Source organism: Tamandua tetradactyla, chromosome 3 (genome assembly GCF_023851605.1).
Source record: "Tamandua tetradactyla isolate mTamTet1 chromosome 3, mTamTet1.pri, whole genome shotgun sequence".
Classification (NCBI taxonomy): domain Eukaryota; kingdom Metazoa; phylum Chordata; class Mammalia; order Pilosa; family Myrmecophagidae; genus Tamandua; species Tamandua tetradactyla.
The window spans coordinates 48,300,884-48,325,226 of NC_135329.1; the positions used below are offsets into that span (position 1 = coordinate 48,300,884).

The window sequence follows — 24,343 nt, forward strand, 5'->3', positions numbered from 1 at the left end:
ATGTAACACAATAAAAACCTGTGCTAATCAGTTTCTTCCCCATGAACATTGTTTGCCCCTTTCCTTGACTAGTTAGATAGTTAAATACAATTTCCTTGACTGATTTGAAGTCTCCACAGAAAACAAAGTATTACAGTTGCAAGATGCTAAATACTTTAGTGATAAAAGTTTGGGACCAGTCAAGTTGTAAAAAATTGAAAATAACAAATAAAATGAAATATATTGCAAATTAATAACCAGAAATACAGTCACCTAAATAATATAACAAAAAATTGTACATTCCTAATATTTTCTGCAGTTGACATTAGTTCATGGAACATGCAAAGATTAGCATTAACTACAATTAGCTCTTACCTTTACAGCAATTTCAGTTATAAAACTCGTAAAACCATACACCTGTCAAAGACCCACTGCATATTGGCTTTAGTACAAAATTCCGTTTTATCTGAAGTTCAATCGACAAGGTTTTATTTACATTTCTTATTAAATTCAGGAACAAACTGAAGTAATGTGCAGCTGCCAACAATAGACAATGCAGTACATTCCACTGACTTGAGACATCTACTTGTTTATGCTTTAATACTAATCCATTAGCAGCCAATTAATGTTCCATATATCCATGTTTTTACATACAGTTTCTTTCCAGCCTCTGTAATAAATATGTTAGCAGTCATACCACTTAAGATCAATAATGATGGAAAAATCTTCTTGAGACTCAATTTGGAATTAATGCCTTTTCCAGGAAATTTCTTTCTTCTTCTGGATCCGTTCAATCATAGAATTCTATAAGCAGTTTATCTTTTATTTAAAAATGTTTGTGAAACCATCTTCTCATATATGCTGGTTCTTCTGGGATATTTTTTTGGTTTATTCGATCAAAGTGAATATGAATTTTTGGACATTCTTTGCAGAGAAATTCAGTCATGGATGTTGCTTTTTTTTGCTACCCTTTATTGTCCATAGCCCTTCATAATCCACTGTAACAGCATAAATTGCATCTAAATAGTTCCTCATAGAATCAAAAGCAACATGAGTTGTCTTTACTCTTTGTGTCAGGACATGTTTCAACACAGCAAGGCCTTCTGCATTCATATAGCCCTGCAGCTTGTTTTTCATTAAATTTGGCACCTTGCTTTAAATAGATTCCTCCATGCTGTAAAGTAGGCTGCAGTATAATGAAAAACTTGCCTGGTCTTTTCGTATGAATTTGATGATTGGGTTTTCAATTGCTGCAAAGAAAGCTCTTGGAAATTTGATTGGAATTCTGTTGAATCTGTAAATTGCTTTGGGTAGAATTTACCTATTAATATCTAGTCTTCCAATTCCATACCAAGCCCTTTACACCCTTGGTTAAATTTGATTCTTCTAGCTGCTATTGTAATGGAATATTTTTCTTAATTTCCTTTTCAGATTTTTCACTACTAGTGTATAGCAAAACTACTGATTTTTGCACGTTTGCCTTATATACTGCCACTTCTAGATTCACTTATTAGTTCTAGTAGCTTTGTGGTAGATTGTATGGGATTTTCTGTATACAGAATCAGATCATGTCATCTACAAATAGGGAAAGTTTTGCTTCTTCCTTTTATTTCTTTTTCTTGCATAATTGCTCAGGCTAGAATTTCCAGGATAATGTTGAATAACAGTGGTGATGGTGGGCATCCTTGTCTGGTTCCTGATATTAGGGAGAAAGCTTTCAGTCTTTCATCATTGAGTATGTTAGCTGTGGGGTTTTCATATATGCTCTTTATCATGTTGAGGAAGTTTCCTTCTATTCCTAGTTTTCTGAGTGTGGGCAGTTTTTTTTAAAAAAATATTTTTATTGATAAATCTTCATACACATATATTCCATATGTATTAGTTAGGGTTCTTTAAAGAAACGAAATCAGCAGGAGATATCTGTAAATATAAAATTTATAAAAGTATCTCACGTAACCATGGGGATGTAGAGTCCAAGGTCTATAGGGCAGGCCATGAGCTGGCAGCTCCAATGAAGGTCCTCAATGAACTCTCAGGAGAGGCTGCCTGCTGAAGCAGAAAGAGTGATTGTCTCTTCTGAATCCTCCTTAAAAGCCTTTTGGAGATTGAATTAAGCATTACTCATTGCAGAAGACATTCCCCTTAGCTGATTGCAAATACAATCAGCTGTGGATGCAGCCAACCTGGTCATGATTTAAGTCCATGAAATGTCCTCATAGCAACAGATAGGCCAGTGCTTCCCTGACAAGACAGCTGGGCACCACCACCTGGCCAAGTTGACACATGAACTTGACCATGACACCAAACATGGTATACAATCAGTGGCTCACAATATCATCACACAGTTGTTTATTCATCACCATGATCATTTTTTTTGTTTTTTTTATTAATTTTTAAACTTTAAAAAAAATATGACAAGAAACACAAACATTCTTAACATATGATCATTCCGTTCTACATATATAATCAGTAATTCACAATACATGATCATTTTTTAGAACATATGCATCACTCCAGAAAAAGAAGTAAAAAGAAAAAACCCATACATACCATACTTCTTCCCCCTCCCTCTCATTGACCACTAGTGTTTCCATCTATTCAATTTATTTTACCCTTTGTCCTCCCTATTATTTACTTATTCTTTGTCCATTTTTTAAAAAATCATTGTCCATACCCTGGATAAAAAGAGCAAGAGACACAAGGTTTACACATTCCTACAGTCACATTGTAAAAGTTATATCTTTACACAATTGTTTTCAAGCATCAAGGCTACTGGAACACAACTCAACAGCTTCAGGTACTTCCCTCCAGCTACTCCAATACAACATAAACTGAAAAGGGATAGCTATATAATGCATAAAAACAACCTCCAGCATAGCCACCTCTCCACTCTGTTTGAAATCTCTCAGTGAGTGTGGGCAGTTTTAATTCCAATTATTATTAGTGGATTTTGTGGGTATGTGGAATTTGATAGTTTTAAAATTTGTAATTTGCTATGATTTATCTTTTTAGTCTACATGGATATCCAGCTTTGCACCTAACAGTTTTTGAAGCAGGTTTATTCACACACCACACACTCCATCCAATGTATATGTACATAACTTTTTGGGATTAATATTTCATATGCATCTTTTTCTTAAAGAAGTCCCATCCAAATTGTATAAACTCCAGGTTACACAAAACTTGGATTCACCTGAGCCCACCACAAAGACCTATTTTTGGCATATATTGAATTTAAAATAAAACTTTAACAAATGAAGTAAATTTTGGATTTCTCCTGGATTAGGTCTAAGTACATGGTAGCATAGTAGTTAATTATCTTTGAAGTGAACCTCCAAAGGAAAAATATGAGAGGAAATACGTCAACTGTATTTATTTTTGTTTGATGTTTGATATAATGTCAGATGATTGTTATCACTCTTCTTTATACTTTTCGGAATTTCCAAAATACTCATGGTTTTCATTTCTTTTTACAAAACGAAAGAAAGAGAGAAAAGGGAGTAAGGATTGGGGTGTTTGGGCGAAAGAATTAAAAGGGGGCAATTCCAAAAGTGTACCGCACATCACCCAGTTGAGAACCCCGACACCATGGATGTTTTTCAGCTTTCCCACACTCCCTCTTTACCACAGTCCAGCAGGACAGCTGATTATTTCAAACAGGAAACTGCTTGCAGATAACGCGGTAGCCGTCCAGCCTGATTTGCTGAATGACAGCCCGCGGCAGCCGCTTTCCCTCCGCGCGCTGGACGGCAGGCGAGCCTCTGTAAATAGCAGCCATGAGACTCCTGGGCGCAGTGTCCGCTCGGGCCGGCCACGGTCAGGACGCCTCCCGCGCCTAGTGTGCCGCCTCAGGTAGGAAACACTTCGCCCGCTGACTTTTCAGCCCCAGGACCCAGAGCTGTGGGTTTTAAACAGCAAGACCTTGAGATGCCGAGGCATTGAGATAGGAATGCAAGCTTCCAAACGAGGTTATAGGAAGGGACGGGTGAAAAGGGAGAACAAAGAGAATTTGTACTTGGATCCCGGCAGAAGATTGAATCTGTAAAATAAATCAGTCTCCAGAATTCCAAGACTTTGATTTATAGGAAATAGTGACGGTGGGTGGACGGGTGGTTCAGCAGTTAGAATGCCTGCCTTTCATGCGGAAGACCCAGGTTCGATTCCTGCACCATGCACCGCCCCCCTCCCCCCGCTCCCCCTATAAAAGCTTGATCCTGCTGTAGATCTTTAATGAAAATGTAGAATTTTTATTTGGCAAACCAAATGATTAAATTTCATTATATAACGTATTTCTACTGATAACTCCAAATTTAATCCCTTTCCCTCGTTTGTGAGATGGGTCTCCTTCATTGAAGGGATGGTCTGAGCCCTGGCTGGGAGATAAGGATCTTGTCTTAGTGATCACAGGGGTAGCTTTGGCGTCTCTGTTTATAAAACTGAATTCCTCTTCTAAGAAGGCAGCCAGAATGCAAGGAATGTGGGGAAAGGGGCTCCTTCCACTGGCGTGGGTGCCTCCACCCTGTGCCCACTTCCCCTATTTCTACTGGCATGACCCATCGAGCACAGACCTCGGGACCCCGCACCCCTTGGTGGCAGGGACAGTTTCTTCATCCTGTCTCCCAGGGGCCTTGATGAGGGACTGGCAGCGGGAAAGTAGACAGTGAATGCTTACACAAGTGACTTGGTGGATGGATTTGTGAACGAATGAGTGAAAAACCCAACTTTAGTTAATTCTGGGTTTCTCCCTCTCCTACTCTTTTCTTGGAAGATTTCAGCTGATCTTTCCTGAGATCACTCTTGAGGCTTCTATAGAAGTCACTCACTTCTCTACAGTGAGAGAAATAAAAGTTTTGTTGAACAGCATGGTTGTCTCCTGACAGGATATTTTTTAAATGACTTTTTTGTTGTATAATATATCGTATATACAAAGCAAAAAAATAAAAAAGCAATAGTTCCCAAAGAAAACCTCCACAAGTAGTTATAGGACAGATCCCAGAGTTTGTCATGGGCTACCAGGCAATCCTCTCAGATTTATTTTCCTTCTAGCTGCTCCAGAATATAGAAGGCTAGAATGCATAAATGATTTTTTTATCATCGCATTAAACTTTCTTTGATTTTTGTGAAAAATGACATATATACAAAAAAGCAATGAATTTCAAAGCACCACACAATTTAGTTGTAGAACATATTTCAGAGTTTGACATGGGTTGCAATTCCACAATTTTAGGTTTTTACTTCTAGCTGCTCTAAAATACTGGAGACTAAAAGAGATATCAATTTAATGAAACAACGGTCATATTCATGTGTTAAATCCTATCTTCTCTGTCTAACTCCACCACCACCTTTGATCTTTTCATCCCTCTCTGTAGGGGAATTTGGGCTATGGCCATTTTAACTTTTTCACGTTGGAAGGCTGACAGGATAATTTTAAACTAGAGAAAAAAAAGTCTAAACCTTGTTTGTATTCAGTAAATGCCAAGAAGCAAGTATAGGTCTGACCAACAAGAGTAGGTGGAATGAGTGTTGTTATTTTTAATGGCCACATTCTGGAAAGAATCAGAATATTCAGTGCTAAAGGAGTGGCTAAGTACATTATGGTTAAGAACACTGGTTGAAATAGTGGAATGGTAACCCATTACAAACTTTGAAATCTGTTCTGTAACTACTTGTTGAAGGGTACTTTGAAAATCATTGCTTTTTCTTTCTTTTCTTTGTATATATGTTATATTAAACAACAAAAAAGTTTTTTTTTAAAGAACACTATGGAATAATCGGATGTGCCTATATACTTTGTGGTGCCTGTTGCTGAAAAATTATTAGGAATTTCACGGTGGTGAGAACAGAGCAATAAACCAAGTATGGGCAGGTCCTGTGTGGCTGCACAGGCCTCAGCCCAGGCCACAGGCCACGGGTAAATCGTATGGACAGAGACAGAAAAAAAGATAAAACATGGAATAAAATAAATGCCTGCTACCCTAGGGATTTAAGGAGCAGGATCTGCCTCTATTGTAATGCACAGAAAGCTGAAAATTGAGCAGAATTAAGAAAGAAATCAACAGCAGTAAGACTTAAGTTACCAATCCCATTTTCCTCACTTACTGGTTGTATAATGCTGGGCAAATTATTAATTTCTTTTATCTCTTTTATCAACTCTGGGTTGTGGTTTCTTGGTGCAGGGAGGGGGATGGGCGGAGCACACAGGGACTTGAGTATCAGCAATGTTTTATCTCTGCACTTGGTGGGCTCACAAATTGCAAACAATTGCTTTATGGTGGAGATTCCCATTCTTTTATCTTTGGTTTCTTTATCTGTAAAATAGGAGTAATAGTGTGCACGGGTGGTTCAGTGGTAGAATAATCGCCTTCCATGCGGGAGGCCCATGTTTGATTCCTGGACCATGCACCGCACTCCCCTCCCCCAGCCAAAAAAAAAAAAAGGGAAATAATGGTGTTAATACCTGTAGAATATTATATGGGAATTGTTATTTTCTCCAATCTAACGACATTCATCCTTTTCCTTTGTAAGGTCAGCTCTGTAAATGATGGTACATAATGAAGTGTTATCACTCAGTGTGTAATGATCAACACTAAAAGATGGCACAGAATGAAAACATTACGTGTGCCCATTTGATAGGATAATTGACTAAAGGATGGACACTTTACATGGGAGCATAGCACATTTTTAGTTTAGAAACTCTGCCTTCTAGCTCTTTCAGTTGTGTAGTAGCTCATTCTTGGCCGTGGGGCTCTGGCTTTAATGCAGGGCTCCCCTACAATATGTAATAACAGTAATATCAATAGCTGTTGTTGAGTGACCACTTAGTACGTGCTAGGTACTATGCAGAGAGCTTCATGTGCATTATCATATTTATTCCTACAAATAAGCCTAGGAGGTACTCATCTCCTTTTTAAGATGAGGAAACAGACTTGACCAAGGTTCTGGCAAACGGTAGAGCCAGGTTCACAGCTCTCCCAGGTTCACTGAATGATGACAGTTCTTTATGTACCATCACTTATAGAATCCATACATTATTCTGTACAAATTCTGGCCTGATGTGGTGGCTCTCTAAGTGGCCACCACGACGACTTCCTCAAAGGCACAACGAAGTGAGAATTGGTGTGCACTCCTCCTCATCATTACTGAGGACGAGCTCAGCGCCATCAGCTGTGCCCTCCTATCCCTGCCAGTTTCTCTCCCTATCCCAAAACATATTAGTGGCTGAAGCTCTCTTCATTAATATAATTAGATAATGAATAAATGATAGCTACCTGCAGCAGCATGAACGAATCTTGGTGCATAGAGTTGAGTGAAGAAGGCAAGTCACAGAACACTACATATTTCATAAAGCTCAAAAACAAGCAAAACTAGATAATATATTTTAAAGACTATATACATATATAGTAATACTATTCAAAAAGCAGCAAGAAAATGATGAATTCAGAACTCTAGGTGGTGGTTTCTTGGTGCAGGGAGGGGGATGGGGTGGAGCACACGGGGACTTGATATCAGCAGTGTTTTATCTCTGCACTCGGCTGGGCTCACAAATTGCAAACAATTGCTTTATGGCTGAGATTCACAGTGTTGGCAGAAGTTACATATGTGCTTTTTAAAATTGTGATAAATAATGTATGTACAAAAAAGCAATATATTTCAAAGCGCACCAAAATAATTAGTTATAGAACAGATTTCAGAGTTTGGTATGGGTTACAGTTCCACAATTTTAGGCTTTTACTTCTAACTGCTCCAAGACACTGGAGACTAAAAGAAATATCAGTATAATGATTCAACACTCATACTCATTTGTAAAATCCTATCTTCTCTGTCATAACTCCATCTTCTCCTTTGATCATTCTTCCAATCTTTGGGGGTATTTGCAATAAGCCCATTCTAACTTTTTCATGTTGGAAAGGGCTGTTGATTATATGGGATAGGGGAATGGAACTAGTTGCTGTTCTGGAGAGACTGGCCCCTCTTGGTTTCAGGACTTATCTGGCCTAGGAACCCAGTGGAGGTTGTAGGTTTCTGGAAAGTAATTATAGTGCATGAAATCTCAGATAAATCTTTGTAGAATCTCAGATGAAGCCCTAGGTGTTCTTTAGGGTTGGCAGGAATGGTTTGTGTTTGGGTTTGGCAATACATGTGCTTTAGACTATATTAAATATCACTTGTTAAGAACAAGGTGGGAGGGCAGTGCGACGGTGGCTCAGTGGCAGAATTCTTGCCTGCCATGCCAGAGACCCGGGTTCGATTCCTGGTGCTTGAGCATGCGAAACAAAACAAAACAAAACAAAACAAAAAAACCTCAACAAGGTGGGAATATGAAGAAACGCCTCACAAAATATTACTGATTGCTAAAGCTGGATGATGGGTACAACAAAACTTCCATAATAAAGAGGAGTTAAAAAAGAATATAGAAAGCTTCATCAGGAGATTTCTGGGCCCAGGTGAGAGGCCCTGCTGAGGTGCTAGGAGTACAGAGGTGAGTGGGGCAGACAGAACTTATGTCCAGGGACCCAGCTCCAGCTCGTCAGGGGCTCCCATTTGGCACCTCGGGATTGCAGACACCGTTTGACCTTCTCTCCCTTCCTGGGCAGCGACTGCTCCGGTGGCTCAGGTTCTCTCTCCTCCTTTTTCCTCCCCCTTCTCACTTGTTCCTGATCGAGGATTTAGAACCACTTGCAGCCTACTTTGGCTTAATTTTTCTTCTCCTATCAAAAGCAGAAACTCAGTAGGTGCCACTTTGTTTTCCCAGCTTAAGTCTTGTCCTGCTCCTTTCCTCTAAGAGCTCCTCTCCATTTCTGTGAGGGTGCCTGTTTTTCTGATGTGTCACAGCTTTTGTATGTTTGAATAAAAGTATGGGTGGCAAGCAGACATTTTATTAATTAACCTCTAGCTCCCGTGAATTTTCTTCCATATCCCCTCATCCCCACATTTCATGCAAAGAAAAACCTCATCATGTCATCAAAAGCATCAAGTGGAAACAGCATCCTGAGGAGAATGAATAGCCTGAACACACACTTGGAAGAGGGAAAACCCTCAGTGACTAGATGTAGTATTTAAATGAGATTCTAACATGGACACTTTGAATATAGTGTAGTCTTGGCTCACCTAGTTGTGATTTTATTATTTTGAACTTTAAGATATTTTCCCCCACCTCACCCCCAAGCCATTTCAGGACACATGGGATGAAAAATGGCTTTACCTTTCATATCTCCTGGTTTTTACAGTTATGATAAGTTCAATTCTCTTCAAAGTTACATTCCTAGTGAGTGAAATGCTTTAAGCCCTAATATTTAAAAATTTTGCATTGCACACTCCCTTTCTTCCTCTTCTTTCCTGCTTACCTTCATTAACCATTCCCTTCACTTAAAGTGAACGTTTAATATTTAATGTTCATAACTAATAACATTAAAAATAATCCACACATGATCTTTTATTTCATTACCACTGGCAGGAAATTTTTTCTCAGAATTGGAAGAAGAATTTCAAATGACAGCTCCTCATGCTGTAGAGATCAGATCTGTTAATGATTGTGAGACGTAGTATTTTCAATATATGATGCTTCGATGGCAGTATGTCAATGAAAGATTTTCTTGGGTGTCTTGGCAGTTCCATGTCTTTCTAAGAAGACCTTTGGAAATGAGTGTAATAGGATTTGGGTTCTAAAGATGTGTGTTAACCCCAAAGTCTGAGGATGGGGCCATGGTTAGAGAGGGGTCATAAGATCCATTCCAACCTTTTCCCCCCCATACCCATCTTTTACATGGGATAAACAAATGATAGCTCTAAGTAGGCTTTTTTTTGGGGGTGGTGGTGCATGGGCTGGGACTCAAACCCGACTCTCCTGCATGGCAGGTGAGCATTCTACCACTGAACCACCTGTGTATCCTCTAAATAGGCTCTTGATTTGAGACTCCTCCTGCCTTAGATTGTCTTCCTCTAATAGCTGATATATTTTAATTTTGGGTCTGAGAGGGATACCTAGTCTGGAATTTATGGGGAGAAAATACCATGGCACCTTAAGCTCTTGACTTTGTCCTCACACAAACCATATCATGGCTGAGTACACTCAGGTCTAATTTCCTATGAGGCAATTCCACTTAGGTGTCTCATAGGCATTTCAGACTCACAATGTCAAAACTCCAGATTCTATTTACAATCTGTTGCTTGCCTCTCCATGTTTTATCTTTCTCAGTAGTTGGCTACACCATTCATCTAGCTGCTCAAGTCAAAACCTTGGCGTCATCTTGGACTCCTCTCTCTCACTCTCCACATCAAACCCATCAGCAAAGCCTGTCAACTCTGTTTCTAAAATTTATGCCAAATCTCACCTCTATATCACCTTCACCCCTACCTAGTGGTCTAAGCTATTTTCACCCCTCCCACTGTAGTCCAAACCACCAGCCTTTCTCACCTGGATTATTGCAATCAGCTTCTATTTGGTTTCTTTGTTTCCATTCTTATTCACCTACAGTCTAGTCTCCAAAGAAGAGCCAAGGTGATCCTTTTATAACGTTTTTCCCCTGATCAAAACCCTCCATCCCATGCAGGGGGAAAAGCTGTTACCAGTACCTGTAAGACTCCATGTGTGGTAACCCTTGGCTGCTTCTCCTACCACATATTCTGCCTCTCAGTCCTTTGTTTCCTCTGCTCCCATGACACTAACTTACTTCTCTGCCTCAAACTGCCCAAGCATGCTCCAGCCTCAGGGTTTTTAGACTCAGTTTCCTTTCTTGAAAATTTCCTTCCTTCAGTGCTTTTCCATTGGCTTGCCTCTTCACCTACCTCATTAGGAAAGACTTTCCTGGAGACTGTTTCTAAAATAGCACCCAGCACTCTGCCTCCTTAGCTTTTATTGCCACCTGCCATTATTTATCTTGTTTGTCTCTTCTGACTGGAATGTGACCTTAATGATATCAGCAACTTTGTTTTGTTTATTTCTTTGAAGGAATGAAATGACTCTAGGAAGTTTCTTTCCTCTTTTTGATTAATAGATGCAAATACTTTTAAGTGGCCATCATACTCTACAATGAGCATTTTCTTTTTAGTGCTTTGACCCCACGGTTCAGATTTTCTTTGCTATGCTCCAGGGATTCTGTCGGATCTCTTCTCCTCTCCTTTCCCTTGATTTCCTCTATGCTTCGAGGTTCTTCTTGCTTCACATATGGTAGTATCCTTTGCTCTTTTTATTTTCAAAGTTTTAATGCCAAGCATGATAAGATAATGAAAAGGGCAACAAATGCTCCTGTTTCTCCCCGGAAAGCTGCAGAACTGATGAAACCATTTGTTTCAATTTAAAACTCTCTGAGGTGGGCAAGTCATGGCTAGAAAGAGCTTGCTTTCCCACAGCTCCCTAATTCCACTATTTCTGAGTGTTGAGCTCCCTCCCTTCCCTTACCTCATTTTGTCTTCTCTTCAGGATGTGTCTGCTGCCTAGCCATCAGTGCCCTTTGTCCCTGGTGGCTCTCAAATCTCTGAAACTTGCTGTCCTGGGTAACAGAACTCACCCAGGAAGCCCCTATAGGCATTTACGCACAGACATATAATCACTGATTCTTTTTCTATGAATTAAATAATTACATGCCCAGCTCCCATTTTGTGCCTAGGCAATCTGCTTCTAGAAATTTTCTTGACCACCCTCCAAACGCCTACCCCTTCCCCGTCTCTACCCCAACTCTGTATGAGATGTACTTCTGTGCTCCTAAGTACAGATATTTTCACCTGTCTCGGAATTGTCTGTACTAAAAATTAGGATGTAAGCTCTTTGAGGACAGGGGTTTTTGTTTTGTTTCCTGATGTATCCCAAACGCCACTCCAGTGCCTGGCCCAGAATAGGCATTCAATAAACATTTTATTGAAGAAAAGCCTGAACTGCATTTTACTAATGCCCTGAGCATCACATACTATCTGGTAATGGAATATCTCAGGAAAGGGTTATTATTAAATACACGAGTGAGAGAGTGAGTGAAGGACCAAAGGAAAAAAAAATATATATATATGCATAGAGAGAGAGAGCTTAACCTGGGGGAGAGGGCGGGGTGGCCGTGGTGGGAGTTTGCACTCAAGCTTTCCTGAGGGAGCCGGAGCTCGAGGCTCCACCATAGAGATCCGGAGCTCTGGTGGGACCCGGCCGACCCCACCTTCCTGATCCCACACTGGGAGATCCGACCAGGAGCCCAGGCCTGCGACCCTGCACCCTGTCCGCCGCGGTTCTGTTTTCCGAATTCCCGTCACTATTTATTCCTTCCTTTCCATAGGAGTCAATGACCCGAAAGTGCTCATTATGAAGAGACATCTGGCTTTTCCGGGCACGCTCATTAGCCTCGCCTTCCTGTCGCTGCTCAGGTCTGGATGTCCTCAGCAGACTGCCGAGGAAGCCTGCTCCGTGCAGATTCTGGTCCCGGGCCTGAAAGGTAATCTCCGGCCCCCTCCTCTGGATTCTGAGCCAGGCGGCTTCCTGGGGCCTCCCTGGCCCCCAGCTGGGCCGCCACGAGCAGGAGCCGCGGGGAGCGGGCTGCAGGGCTGTGGGAGACCCAGCCTCTGCCGCAGAGGCGGTGAGGCGGCTCCTGGCGCAGGCGTCCGGGGAGACCCGAGGGGCCCTGGCTCCTGATCTTACACGCAGAGGGTGGAGCACCGTGGGAGGAGCACCGTGGGAGGAGCACCTGAGACCAGTTTCTCAGTCCACCTCTGTGATGGGCGGTGACCTTGGGCAAATCTCGCCTCTCTGGGCCTCAGTTTCCCCATATGTAAAAATCAAGGGGTTGAACTAAACTTTCTTCAGCTATGCAGTTCTGAAATTCTGAAGAAGTCAGCTCTCCCCACTGGAACCCTATGTGATGGCAAGTGACTTTTGTTTCAGGCACTATGCACATTATCTCATGTGACCCTCTTCGTGGGAGAATCTCATTTAACGCCCACTTCATAGATAAGAAAATTTGAGGTTCTGGGGAATTTAGCAATTTACCTAAAGTCGCACAGCTCTGAAGCCTGCACTGCTATGCTGAATCTTGGGAGCTCTTTATTCTTCCCATTTTTTCTTTTTAGCTTTTTTTTATTAATTAAAAAAAAATTAACAAACAAAACATTTAGATATCATTCCATTCTACATATACAATCAGTAATTCTTAATATCATCACAGAGTTGCATATTCATCATTTCTTAGTACATTTGCATCGATTTAGAAAAAGAAATAAAAGGACAACAGAAAAAGAAATAAAATGATAATAGAGAAAAAAAAAACTATACGTACCATACCCCTTACCCCTCGCTTTTATTTACCACTATTTCAAACTGAATTTATTTTAACATTTGTTCCCCCTATTATTTATTTTTATTCCATATGTTCTACTCTTCTGTTGATATAGTAGCTAAAAGGAGCATCAGACATAAGGTTTTCACATTTACAGAGTCTCATTGTGAAAGCTATATCATTGTTCAGTCATCATCAAGAAACATGGCTACTGGAACACAGCACTACATTTTCAGGCAATTTCCTCCAGCCTCTCCACTACATCTTGAACAACAAGGTGATATCTACTTAATGCATAAGAATAACCTCCAGGATAACCTCTCGACTCTGTTTGGAATCTCTCAGCCATTGACACTTTGTCTCATTTTACTCTTCCCCCTTTTGGTCGAGAAGTTTCTCTCAATCCCTTGATGTCAATTCTCAGCTCATTCTAGGGTTTTTCTCAGTTCTTTGATGCTGAGTCTCAGCTCATTCCAGGATCTTTGTCCCACGTTGCCAGGAAGGTCCACACCCCTGGGAGTCATGTCCCACGCAGAGAGGGGGAGGGTGGTGAGACTGCTCGTCATGTTGGCTGGAGAGAGAGGCCACATCTGAGCAACAAAAGAGGCTCTCTTGGGGGTGACTCTTGGGCCTAAATTTTAAGGCCTAAATAGACTTGACCTATCCTTTGTGGGGTTAAGTTTCATGTGAACAAATCCCAAGACTGGGGGCTCAGCCTATAGCTTTGGTTGTCCACACTGCTTGTGAGGATATCAAGAATTCAACTTGGGGAAGTTGAATTTCTCCCCACTCTCACCATTCCCCGAAGGGGGCTTGCAAATACTTTTCCAGCCACTGATCAAATCATTCTGGGATTCATCGGGGGACCATTTTTTTTTTTTTAAGTAAAAAACATTTTTTGTTCTTTTGTCTGTAACTTGTCTCCAGGTAGAGGTAGTTCTGCAGATCAGATATGAGGATGAACACCAGCATATAGTAAAACGTTCCTGAGGCTGTAGTACCTTTAAGTTTCTTTGTTTAAGAAAAGTGACACTTTCTATGAAACATAGGCAAGAGATTCCAAAACTTATTGCTTTCTAAGCAGGACCAGCTACGTAATTTATGGGATGTAAAATAGAAAATGTGGGGCTTCTTGTTGGAAATGTATTAAACATTTCAAGATGGTAACAGTAGAGTGTTAAATCAAGTGTGGGGCCTCTTCTGAGTGGGTGGCCCTGTATGACTGCACAGGAGGCATATCCATGAAGCCAGCCCTGGTCAGGATTGTGAACCCTTGATCTATCATTTTGAGATGTTTTAGTGATTGTTGGAGGTTATAAAGGATGGCATATGTTTACTGTTTGCATCCCCAAATTCAATTTCCCTCTTCTCTATCCTCACACGGGCTGCTTGGGTGGTGTATTAGTCAGGCTTCTCAAACAGAACCAACAGGAGATATCTGGGAATATGAGATTTATAAAGGTGTCTTACTCAACCGTGGGAATGGAAGAGTCCAAAATCCATAGAGCAGGCTGTGAAGCTAGCAGCTCCTGTGAAGGATCTGGACAAACTCCACAGGAGAGATTTTCTGGCTGAAAAGTAGTGAAAAAAATCTCTCTTCTCCTTTAAAAGCCTGCAATTGATTGGATTATCTCATTGGTGGGAGTCACTTCTTAGTTGATCACAGACGTGATCAGCCACTGATGCAATCAACTGACTGATGATTTAATACACCAGACTTATGGTTTAACAACCAGCCATGAAATGTCCTTGCAGCAATGGTTAGGCCAGTGCTTGCCTTGCCTGACCAGACAACTGGGCATCAACACTTGGCTGCATTGACACCAGAATCTAAGCATCACAGTTAGTGTAGACTCCTATGAGCGTAGACTCTGCCAGATCGTGCTTTTTGTGAAAAGGCTGCAGACTTTAAAAAAAAAAAATTTATTTGGAAATAATATCAAAATTACAGGAAAGTTACAAGAACAATTCAATAAACTCCTATATATCCGTGCAGAGATTCCATTTATGTTTTGCCAATTGTCCCAACAATATCTTTCATAGCAAAATTATCCAAGGTAACGTTATGAGTTGCCTTTAGTTGTCACATCTCTTCATACCCTTTCAATCCCAGAACAGCTTTTCCGTCCTTCCTTGACATTCGTGACCATTCTACTCTTAAAGTTAACGAGCAAGTTATTTTGTAGATGGGTCTCAATTTACGATTGTCTGATGCTTCCTCAAATTAGACCCAGGGGAGCTGCAGTCTCTTTTTCTTGAACCTTTGGAGAAAAGTGGATTCTCATATTTAGGAACTGTCAAACCCATGGTCAAAACAACCACCACAAAAGACAAACTCTAGTTATCTCCTTGTTGCCAAAAATAGATTAGACCTCTTGTGGGCCATGGAGATGATAATTGCATACAGCTAAGGATGTAGTTTAGTGACAGGTTCAGTGACCTCAGCGAGTGCAAGAACATAATTACCATCACCTGACGGTAATTCAGGGCAGGAAGCATTAGGACTGAAAAACTGGAAAATTCTGTTCCACCAGGAAATTATCCAAGAAGATGACTATATTTGGGAAGGTTCTTTTCTTTTGACTGCATTTGCCCTACTCTATCTAACTATACCACCTGCTCAGAATTGGTAAACTTGTGATGTTTTTTTCTTTTTTGGGAGTGCATGGGCCGGAAATCAAACCCAGGTCTCCTGCATGGCAGGCGAGCATTCTACCACTGAACCACTGAAAGAGTGATTTTCGACCTGTGACTTTGTAGTGGTAGTATCCAAAACATTTTAAGACGCAGTTAGATGTGTTACTGGACAAAGGCAGTGGATTCTTTTGCCTGATGCACTCAAGTGACCAATTCATGAGACACTGGGGTTTCAAAGAGAGAAAGACCTTATTGCTAGGTGTATAGTAGGAGATCAGATGGCCTATCAGCCCCAAAATTTGTCTCCCCAAATTGTGGTAATTCTGATAGTTTTGTAGAATTAAAATATGGGCAGGTTTTAGGATAATGCATACAATGGCTCCAGATGATGTAATTAGAAATGATTTAATTACCGAGCATGCACAGATTGATTACATGCGTAGTCATAGAATGTATGTAAGAAAAGTAGCAGCCTTAATATCATGATGGACATGACTTTCAGTATTATAATGAGGTATAGGTGACTTGTAGGTTAAAGTCTAAGCTACTGCACATGTCAGGCAGGCCTATTTTGTTTAGGTCCAGTTTTGGTTATCAAGATAACTTTGAATTTGGGGTGGGTTAGTTCTGGGCTGCCCCAAGACCCTTCATTAATAAATACTGGAGGCTGTCTTTAGTGATCACAAGACTAGAGTTGAACTGGATAAATGGGTACAAGTGAAGGTTAGCCACAAGTTTTTATATCACAAGGGCACAAGGTAAAGGCTATACAATCATTATCAAAGATCAAGGCAGTTAGATTACAGTTCAAAGAGTTCAGGTATTTCCCTCTATCTACTCTAATATACCAGAAAGTAAAAAGGATTATCTTTTATAATAATTCAGTAATTATAATCATTCCTTAAATCCTGATTTCTTGGTTACAGGTATGGTTTCTGAGTGAAACCCTCATTATAAAATTTGAAAATGTGTCAGTAGGGGGTTTGAATTTTCTGTTTGTGGAAGTCACTTCTCTTATTTGAACCTGAATGAACGTACTGGAGCTTCTGAACATTCTCTTCTATTTCTGACCTTCAAGACCAGGTGATCTAAAGTGTTTATGGCCCAAGAACAAGAATGGGAGATAAGGGAGTGGGTTCTAGGCTGCACTGCATAGTTCTTTTGTCTGTTCTATTAGTGAAAAATCCTTTCTAGATACTTTTTAGAGATGCTGCCTATGAGGAACATTTCCAGCCTTCCCATATTTTCCTGGGTCTCATGGATGTTGTAGTTTCACATATTGGTAAGCTTTCTCCCTCTTGACTGATGCAGCTAATGGGAAAGAAGGCAGTCTTTGAAATACAATAGATAGAGCTGTATGGTTGTGAACAAGTTACCTAACTTAGCTCAGTTTCTTCTTTGGTAAAATTGGGAAGATATTATCAGTCTCACAGGATTTTGTGAGGGCTAAATTATGATGACATTTCTAGGGCACATGGTTTCATGCCTGACACATTATCAGCACCCAATACATGTTAGCTGGTGAATACATGTCAGCTGATGAGTGCATGTTAGCTGATGAACACATGTTAGCTGATGAATGCATGTTAGCTGATGAATGCATGTTAGCTGATGAATACATATTAGCTGATGAATACGTTAACTGATGATGGCACTAGACATCTTTGGATGAGGTCAACCAATCAATTTCTCTCCTCTCTTTGTGGTATGGCACACTTCCCAGGGCATAGCTCTATTTGGTTCTATCAATGCTTTATTAAAACTTTAAACATAATAGTTTAGTGATGAATCATTAGAATTGTTGGGCTACCCAGTTGTCCACAGGGTTGCTTTGATATTAATAATAATTATTCTTAATTATTTCTTTCACATATATTTATTAAATATCTGCAATGAGCAAGATATGATGTAGGTTCTTTAGAGGGCCCAAACAATGAATTAGACATGGATTCTGCTTTTCAAGGGTTTAGAGGGTAGCAGGCAAAAGAGAACATGCAGAAATGATGATGAAACTGGGTAAAATGTTTTAAGGGCTGAAGGCAAGAAAGATAGATTTAAATAGTAGTATTACTTTGTAAGACAGAGCCTAGTCAAATCCTGATGTCTCTGTTGTAACTCCACCTTCTTTGATCTTTCATCTAATCTTTAGGGGTATTTATGATAGGCCAATGATATAGGATAGGGGGATGGAGCTAGTTGATATTCTGGATCTCCTCTGGATTTCAGGACTTATCTGGTTTAGGAACCCAACTGGAGGTTGTAGGTTTCTGGAAAGTAATCATAGCATATGGAACCTTTGTAGAATCTCAGCGCCCTAGGTGTTCTTTAGGGTTGGCAATAATGGGTTTGGCAAGCCATGATAAGTGCAATATCTAGCCAAATCTTGCATAATAGTAGCCTCCAGTGTAGCCTCTTGACTCTATTTGAACTTTCTCAGCCACTGATACCTTATTTGTTACAATTCTTTCCCCCATTTTGGTCAGGAAGGTGTTTTTAATCCCATGGTGCCAGGGTCAGCTCATTTCTGGGAGTCATATCCATGTTGCCAGGAAGACCTTCACCCCTGGATGTCATGTCCCACATTGTGGGGAGGGTAATGATTCTACTTGCAGAGTTGGGCTTAGAGAGAGAGAGTGGCCACATCAGAGCAACAAAAGAGGTCCTCTGGAAGTAACTCTTAGGCATAACCATAGGTAGGTTTAGCTTCTATACTATATAAATATGCTTCACAAGAGCAAGCCTCAAGATCAAGGGCTTGGCCTATTCTCTTGGGAGTCCTTACTGTTTGAGACAGTATTGGGGGTTTCCCCAGTGGGAATTTTTCTTGACATTTGTTCTTTATTGTTCTCTAGTTCAATTGTTCTGTCTTCTAGTTCATTTTTTCTTTCCTTTGCTTCTTTGAGTCTGCTATTGTGTGCCTCTAGTTTGTTTCTAATTTGGTCTAGAGTATCTTTCATCTCTGTAAGATCTGCCATGTTTCTACTTAATCTTTGAATTTTTCTTTGTGCTCTTCTAGTGCTTTCTTTTTTTAAATAATTAATTAATTAAAAATTTTTATTAATAAAACCACTCAACATACAATATGAACACTCTTTTTTTTTTCATCACATAGTTGTATATTCACCAAGGGCCTGGTTTTTTTTGGGTGCATGGTCGGGAAATCAAACCCAGGTCTCCCACATGGAAGGCGGGCATTCTAACCACTGTACTACCTGTGCACCCTCTTGTAGTGCCTTCTTGATATCCTTTATTTCTTTATAAATATCATTGAGTAGTTGCTGTATATTCTGTGTCCCCTCTGGTGTTTTGATTTCATCATTTAGCTGGACTATTTCTGCCTGGATCTTGATGTGCTTTGTGATTTTCTGTTGCATTTGGGGCATTTGATTATCTTAGTAAGGTTATTTTGCAAGTTGGCTTCTTTTACTTGTCTAAAGTCTTGTATTTACATGGATTTGTGTTGAAAGTCCCTTTTTGCACTTGGCTTGTCTGTAGTTCCCCACCAAACCAAAGCCCAGATTTCATGTAGGGGGTGTATTATACAAGCTAAGCAGAGGAGATACACAGGTGGCTCAGCAGTAGAACACCTGCCTATCATGTGGGAGATCCAGATTTGAATCCTGGCCTATGCGCAAAAAAAAAAAAGGAAAAAAATTAAAAAAAAATTCCTGAGAGTCTATTAAAAACCAGACAAAAAAGAGTGCACAGGTGGTTCAGTGGTAGAAAGCTTGCCTATCATGTCGGACACCTGGGTTCTACTCCTGGCCCATGCACAAAAACAGAAGGAAAGAAAGAAAGATGGTGGCTCACCACTCAGCTGGTCCCCTGCCTCTCCATTCATGCATGCCTGAGGTTCCCAGACTTCCGTGGGTAAAGGAGATAGGACAGGGCTCCCACAAACCTCCCTTGCTACCCATTCATTAGATCGGCTCTGCTCCATGTCCCCCACTCCTCCCTGGGAGAGAATCCCTGGTTTCTGCCCAAACCAGGTGCCCATGGCTCACCTCAGGGGTGGGGAGAAGGTACTGTGCACCAACCCAATGATCGCTGTGCACAGGATAAGGAAGTCTGCCACCGTCGGGGCTCCCTGTGGGAAGTTTCGGCCATGGGACTGTGAGGGACGACCTCCTGAGCCTACCACGGAATCTGTGCTCCTCTGCACACTTCCTGCCTCTGGTGGGTTAGTGACTGAGAATATTCACTCTGCTCTCTCCGTCCCAGTTTCTCTGCCTTAACTGCAGTCCTGTTTGTTTATTTATTTTTAACCTTTTTCTTGTTGTTCCATGGAGCTTGGGTGAAGTTAGCCCACCCTACTCTGCCATCTTACAAGAAGTTTGAGAATTTTTTTTGTCACAAGTTACGTTAGTAAAGGGAGGTAAAAGTATAAAAACAATATAGTACCTGCTCTTAAGGGGAAGCAGGCATGTAAATGGCCACAATTCATTCATTAGACAAACATTTATCAAGAACCTACTAGGGCCAGCTGGGGTTGAATTCGCCAACACCTGTTTTCTTAATGACCTTTCATTTAGTCTTACCTTATGTACAACAAGGAGGGTTGCATATGGTCTGCAAGTATATAGCATATTTGACCTTTGGGTAATGAAACTTTTTCTACTGAATCCAAACTTGACTTTAGAACCTTTCTCAACACAATATCCCAGGCAGCTCTTATCAATTGACTGGTGTTGGTTTTAGAGATGAAATTTATTTGCAGTTACAAGTCTAATAGCAATACATTATCTTTGCACTTGGAGAGAGTGAAAGCACATTTAAAAAAATGTTTTATTGAGATATCTTCACTCACATATAGTCCATCCCAAGTATATGATCAGTGGCTCACTATATCATCACATAGTTGTGTATTCATAATCATATCATTTAAAAAATATTTGCATCACTCCAGAAAAACAAAAAAAAAAAAAGAAAAAAGAAAAAAGAAAAAACTCATATATTCCATACTCCTTACCCCTCCCTCTCATTGACCACTAGTATTTCAAACTGTTAAAATTCATTTTGATGGCAAAAAGGTTTTCCTTTATGGCTGAAAAAAGGGGCTGTAGGCTGGGAAATATTAACAAGCCTGTTCAGAAATTTTGAAAGGGTAGCTATTATTATTATTTTTTATTTTTGGCATGTGCAGGCTCTGGGAATTGAACCTGGGTCTTCAGCATGTCAGACAAGAATTCTACCACTGTGAGACCTTTGTACCGCCCTGGCAGTTATTTTTATAGGATTTAAAAAATTAATTAAAAAAAACCATTAACTGTCATTTCTTAAAAACAAGGATGATGAAGCCAGTAATGTGATCTGAATGACACATACATTCTAGGAATTCAGATAATCCGAAACATGACGTCAATTCAGATTGTCATGTTTGACGTCTGAGAATGTCTACTTGTCTATAAAATGAACTAGTTGAACTAAGATCTCTGAAGTTTCTTTTCTTGCTAACATTCCATCGTTCTGTGGAACTATGACATTTACACCCATGCTGCCACATACAGATGAAGTGTGGTCAGTTACTTGGTTCAGTTTTAGAAGCCAGTGTAACAATAGTCAAAGAACCGTCCAAGGTACTTCCTTGATCCGCTCACAAATATATCCGAGTGTACCAGATTCTACATTAAGAAAATTGACGTGTGCCCTCCAAGTTTGGTAAATAATTACCCCAAATGCAATCTAGCCCAAAGCTTTTTGGTCATGATTTGCAGGGTGACACAAGCCGGTAGAAAATACTGGTCAGCCTTTATTTCTTTGAGAGAGGAGAAAAAGGTGTTGTTAATGATGACTGAAAATGAGCTAGGCAGTTGAAATGCTAGCCTCTCTCAGTTAAGAAATAACTTGCCGTTAGAACTTTATGTAGTAAATCTGTCCTAGATCAATACCTGATAAAGAAAAGGATGTGGGAAACATGCTTCTGTACTCCCTGGGCATACATTATAAAATGCATGTAATTTTTGAGTGGAAAGGTTTATAGAAATATGGTACTGGAGTCATTACCAGCAGGGGCATATATCTTTATGCCCCTCTGAGACTGGTGGACAACAAACATTTCAAACCCTGCCAGTTTATGAGCAGTGTTTGAAAATAGGCTTCATTAAAAAAAAAAGTACATATAGGGTTAGTCTCCAAGGAAGAGGTAAATAAGAAAGACTAGAATTGATGGGGAGGAAGGCATATCTGCCATAGAAAATCTGTATATTGTTTGGTGCTTCTGGAACTTTCCAGAATTAGTAATTAAAATGGCAAGGGAGGTCACAATTTTTTTTTAAAAATAATTAGTACTTATTGAATTCTTTGTGTTTTGCTTTATAATTTTGTTATATTTAATTTTATTTATTTATTTTTCAAAACAAACACTCCTCCTTCCCCCATTTATCCTCTAGTAATCTCTAATCTACCTTCTACTTCTGCAAATTTTCCAGTTCTAGTCACCTCTTATAAAGTTATAACATACTGTTCATAATGTTTTTTTTTTTTTTTGGCATGGATGGGCACCGGAGCTCGAGCCCGGGTCTCGGTCACGGCAGATGAGAACTCCGCCTGCTGAGCCACTGTGGCCTGCCCTGTCATAATGTTTTTTTTTTTTTTTTATTAATTAAAAAAAGAATTAACAAAACAATTAGAAATCATTCCAATCTACATGTACAATCAGTAATTCTTAATAACATCACATAGTTGCATATTCATCATTTCTTAGTACATTTGCATCGATTTAGAAAAAGAAATAAAAAGACAACAGAATAAGAATTAAAACAATAATAGAAAGAAAAAAAAACAAAAACAAAAAACCTATACCTCACATGCAGCTTCATTCAGTGTTTTAACATAATTGCATTACAATTGGGTAGTATTGTGCTGTCCATTTCTGAGTTTTTATATCCAGTCCCGTTGTACAGTCTGTATCCCTTCATCTCCAATTATCCCTTCTCTTTTTTCTTTTTTTTTTTTAATTAACGGAAAAAAAGAAATTAACCCAACATTTAGTGATCATACCATTCTACACATGCAATCATTAATTCTTAACATCATCACATAGATGCATGATCATCATTTCTTAGTACATTTGCATTGGTTTAGAAGAACTAGCAACATAACCGAAAAAGATATAGAATGTTAATATAGAGAAAAAAATAAAAGTAATAATAGTAAAATCAAAACAAAACAAAACAAAACAAAACAAAAACCTATAGCTCAGATGCAGCTTCATTCAGTGTTTTAACATGATTACTTTACAATTAGGTATTATTGTGCTGTCCATTTTTGAGTTTTTGTATCTAGTCCTGTTGCACAGTCTGTATCCCTTCAGCTTCAATTACCCATTGTCTTACCCTGTTTCTAACTCCTGCTGAACTCTGTTACCAATGACATATTTCAAGTTTATTCTCGAATGACCGTTCACATCAGTGGGACCATACAGTATTTGTCCGTTAGTTTTTGGCTGGATTCACTCAGCATAATATTCTCTAGGTCCATCCATGTTATTACATGGTTCATAAGTTTATCTTGTCTTAAAGCTGCATAATATTCCATCGTATGTATATACCACAGTTTGTTTAGCCACTCTTCTGTTGATGGAGATTTTGGCTGTTTCCATCTCTTTGCAATTGTAAATAATGCTGCTATAAACATTGGTGTGCAAATGTCCGTTTGTGTCTTTGCCCTTAAGTCCTTTGAGTAGATACCTAGCAATGGTATTGCTGGGTCGTATGGCAATTCTATATTCAGCTTTTTGAGGAACCGCCAAACTGCCTTCCACAGTGGTTGCACCCTTTGACATTCCCACCAACAGTGGATAAGTGTGCCTCTTTCTCCGCATCCTCTCCAGCACTTGTCATTTTCTGTTTTGTTGATAATGGCCATTCTGGTGGGTGTGAGATGATATCTCATTGTGGTTTTGATTTGCATTTCTCTAATGGCCAGGGACATTGAGCATCTCTTCATGTGCCTCTTGGCCATCCGTATTTCCTCTTCTGAGAGGTGTCTGTTCAAGTCTTTTTCCCATTTTGTAATTGGGTTGGCTGTCTTTTTGTTGTTGAGATGAACAATCTCTTTATAAATTCTGGATACTAGACCTTTATCTGATATATCATTTCCAAATATTGTCTCCCATTGTGAAGGCTGTCTTTCTACTTTCTTGATGAAGTTCTTTGATGCACAAAAGTGTTTAATTTTGAGGAGTTCCCATTTATTTATTTCCTTCTTCAGTGCTCTTGCTTTAGGTTTAAGGTCCATAAAACCGCCTCCAGTTGTAAGATCCATAAGATATCTCCCAACATTTTCCTCTATCTGTTTTATGGTCTTAGACCTAATGTTTAGATCTTTGATCCATTTTGAGTTAACTTTTGTATAGGGTGTGAGAGATGGGTCTTCTTTCATTCTTTTGCATATGGATATCCAGTTCTCTAGGCACCATTTATTGAAGAGACTGCTCTGTCCCAGGTGAGTTGGCTTGACTGCCTTATCAAAGATCA

At 39.8% G+C, this 24,343-nt stretch overlaps 1 protein-coding gene and 1 pseudogene across 4 annotated transcripts in view; one reads left to right on the plus strand and one right to left on the minus strand.

Annotated features, from left to right (window-relative positions):
• Positions 1-569: 569 nt before the first annotated feature.
• On the minus strand, positions 570-3,757 carry LOC143675551 (1-acyl-sn-glycerol-3-phosphate acyltransferase epsilon pseudogene; annotated as a pseudogene).
• Positions 3,640-24,343, plus strand: part of COLEC11 (collectin subfamily member 11) — an 88,411-nt gene continuing 67,707 nt past the window's right edge. For 2 of the 4 annotated variants that reach the window (XM_077153103.1, XM_077153108.1), the window contains exons 1-2: positions 3,648-3,831; positions 12,237-12,392. In XM_077153103.1, coding sequence (XP_077009218.1) covers positions 12,263-12,392 — 130 coding nt within the window. In that variant the 5' untranslated portion in view covers positions 3,648-3,831; positions 12,237-12,262. Of the gene's footprint in view, positions 3,832-12,236; positions 12,393-24,343 lie in introns of all 4 variants that reach the window. The other 2 variants (XM_077153105.1, XM_077153104.1) reach the window with 2 other exon arrangements.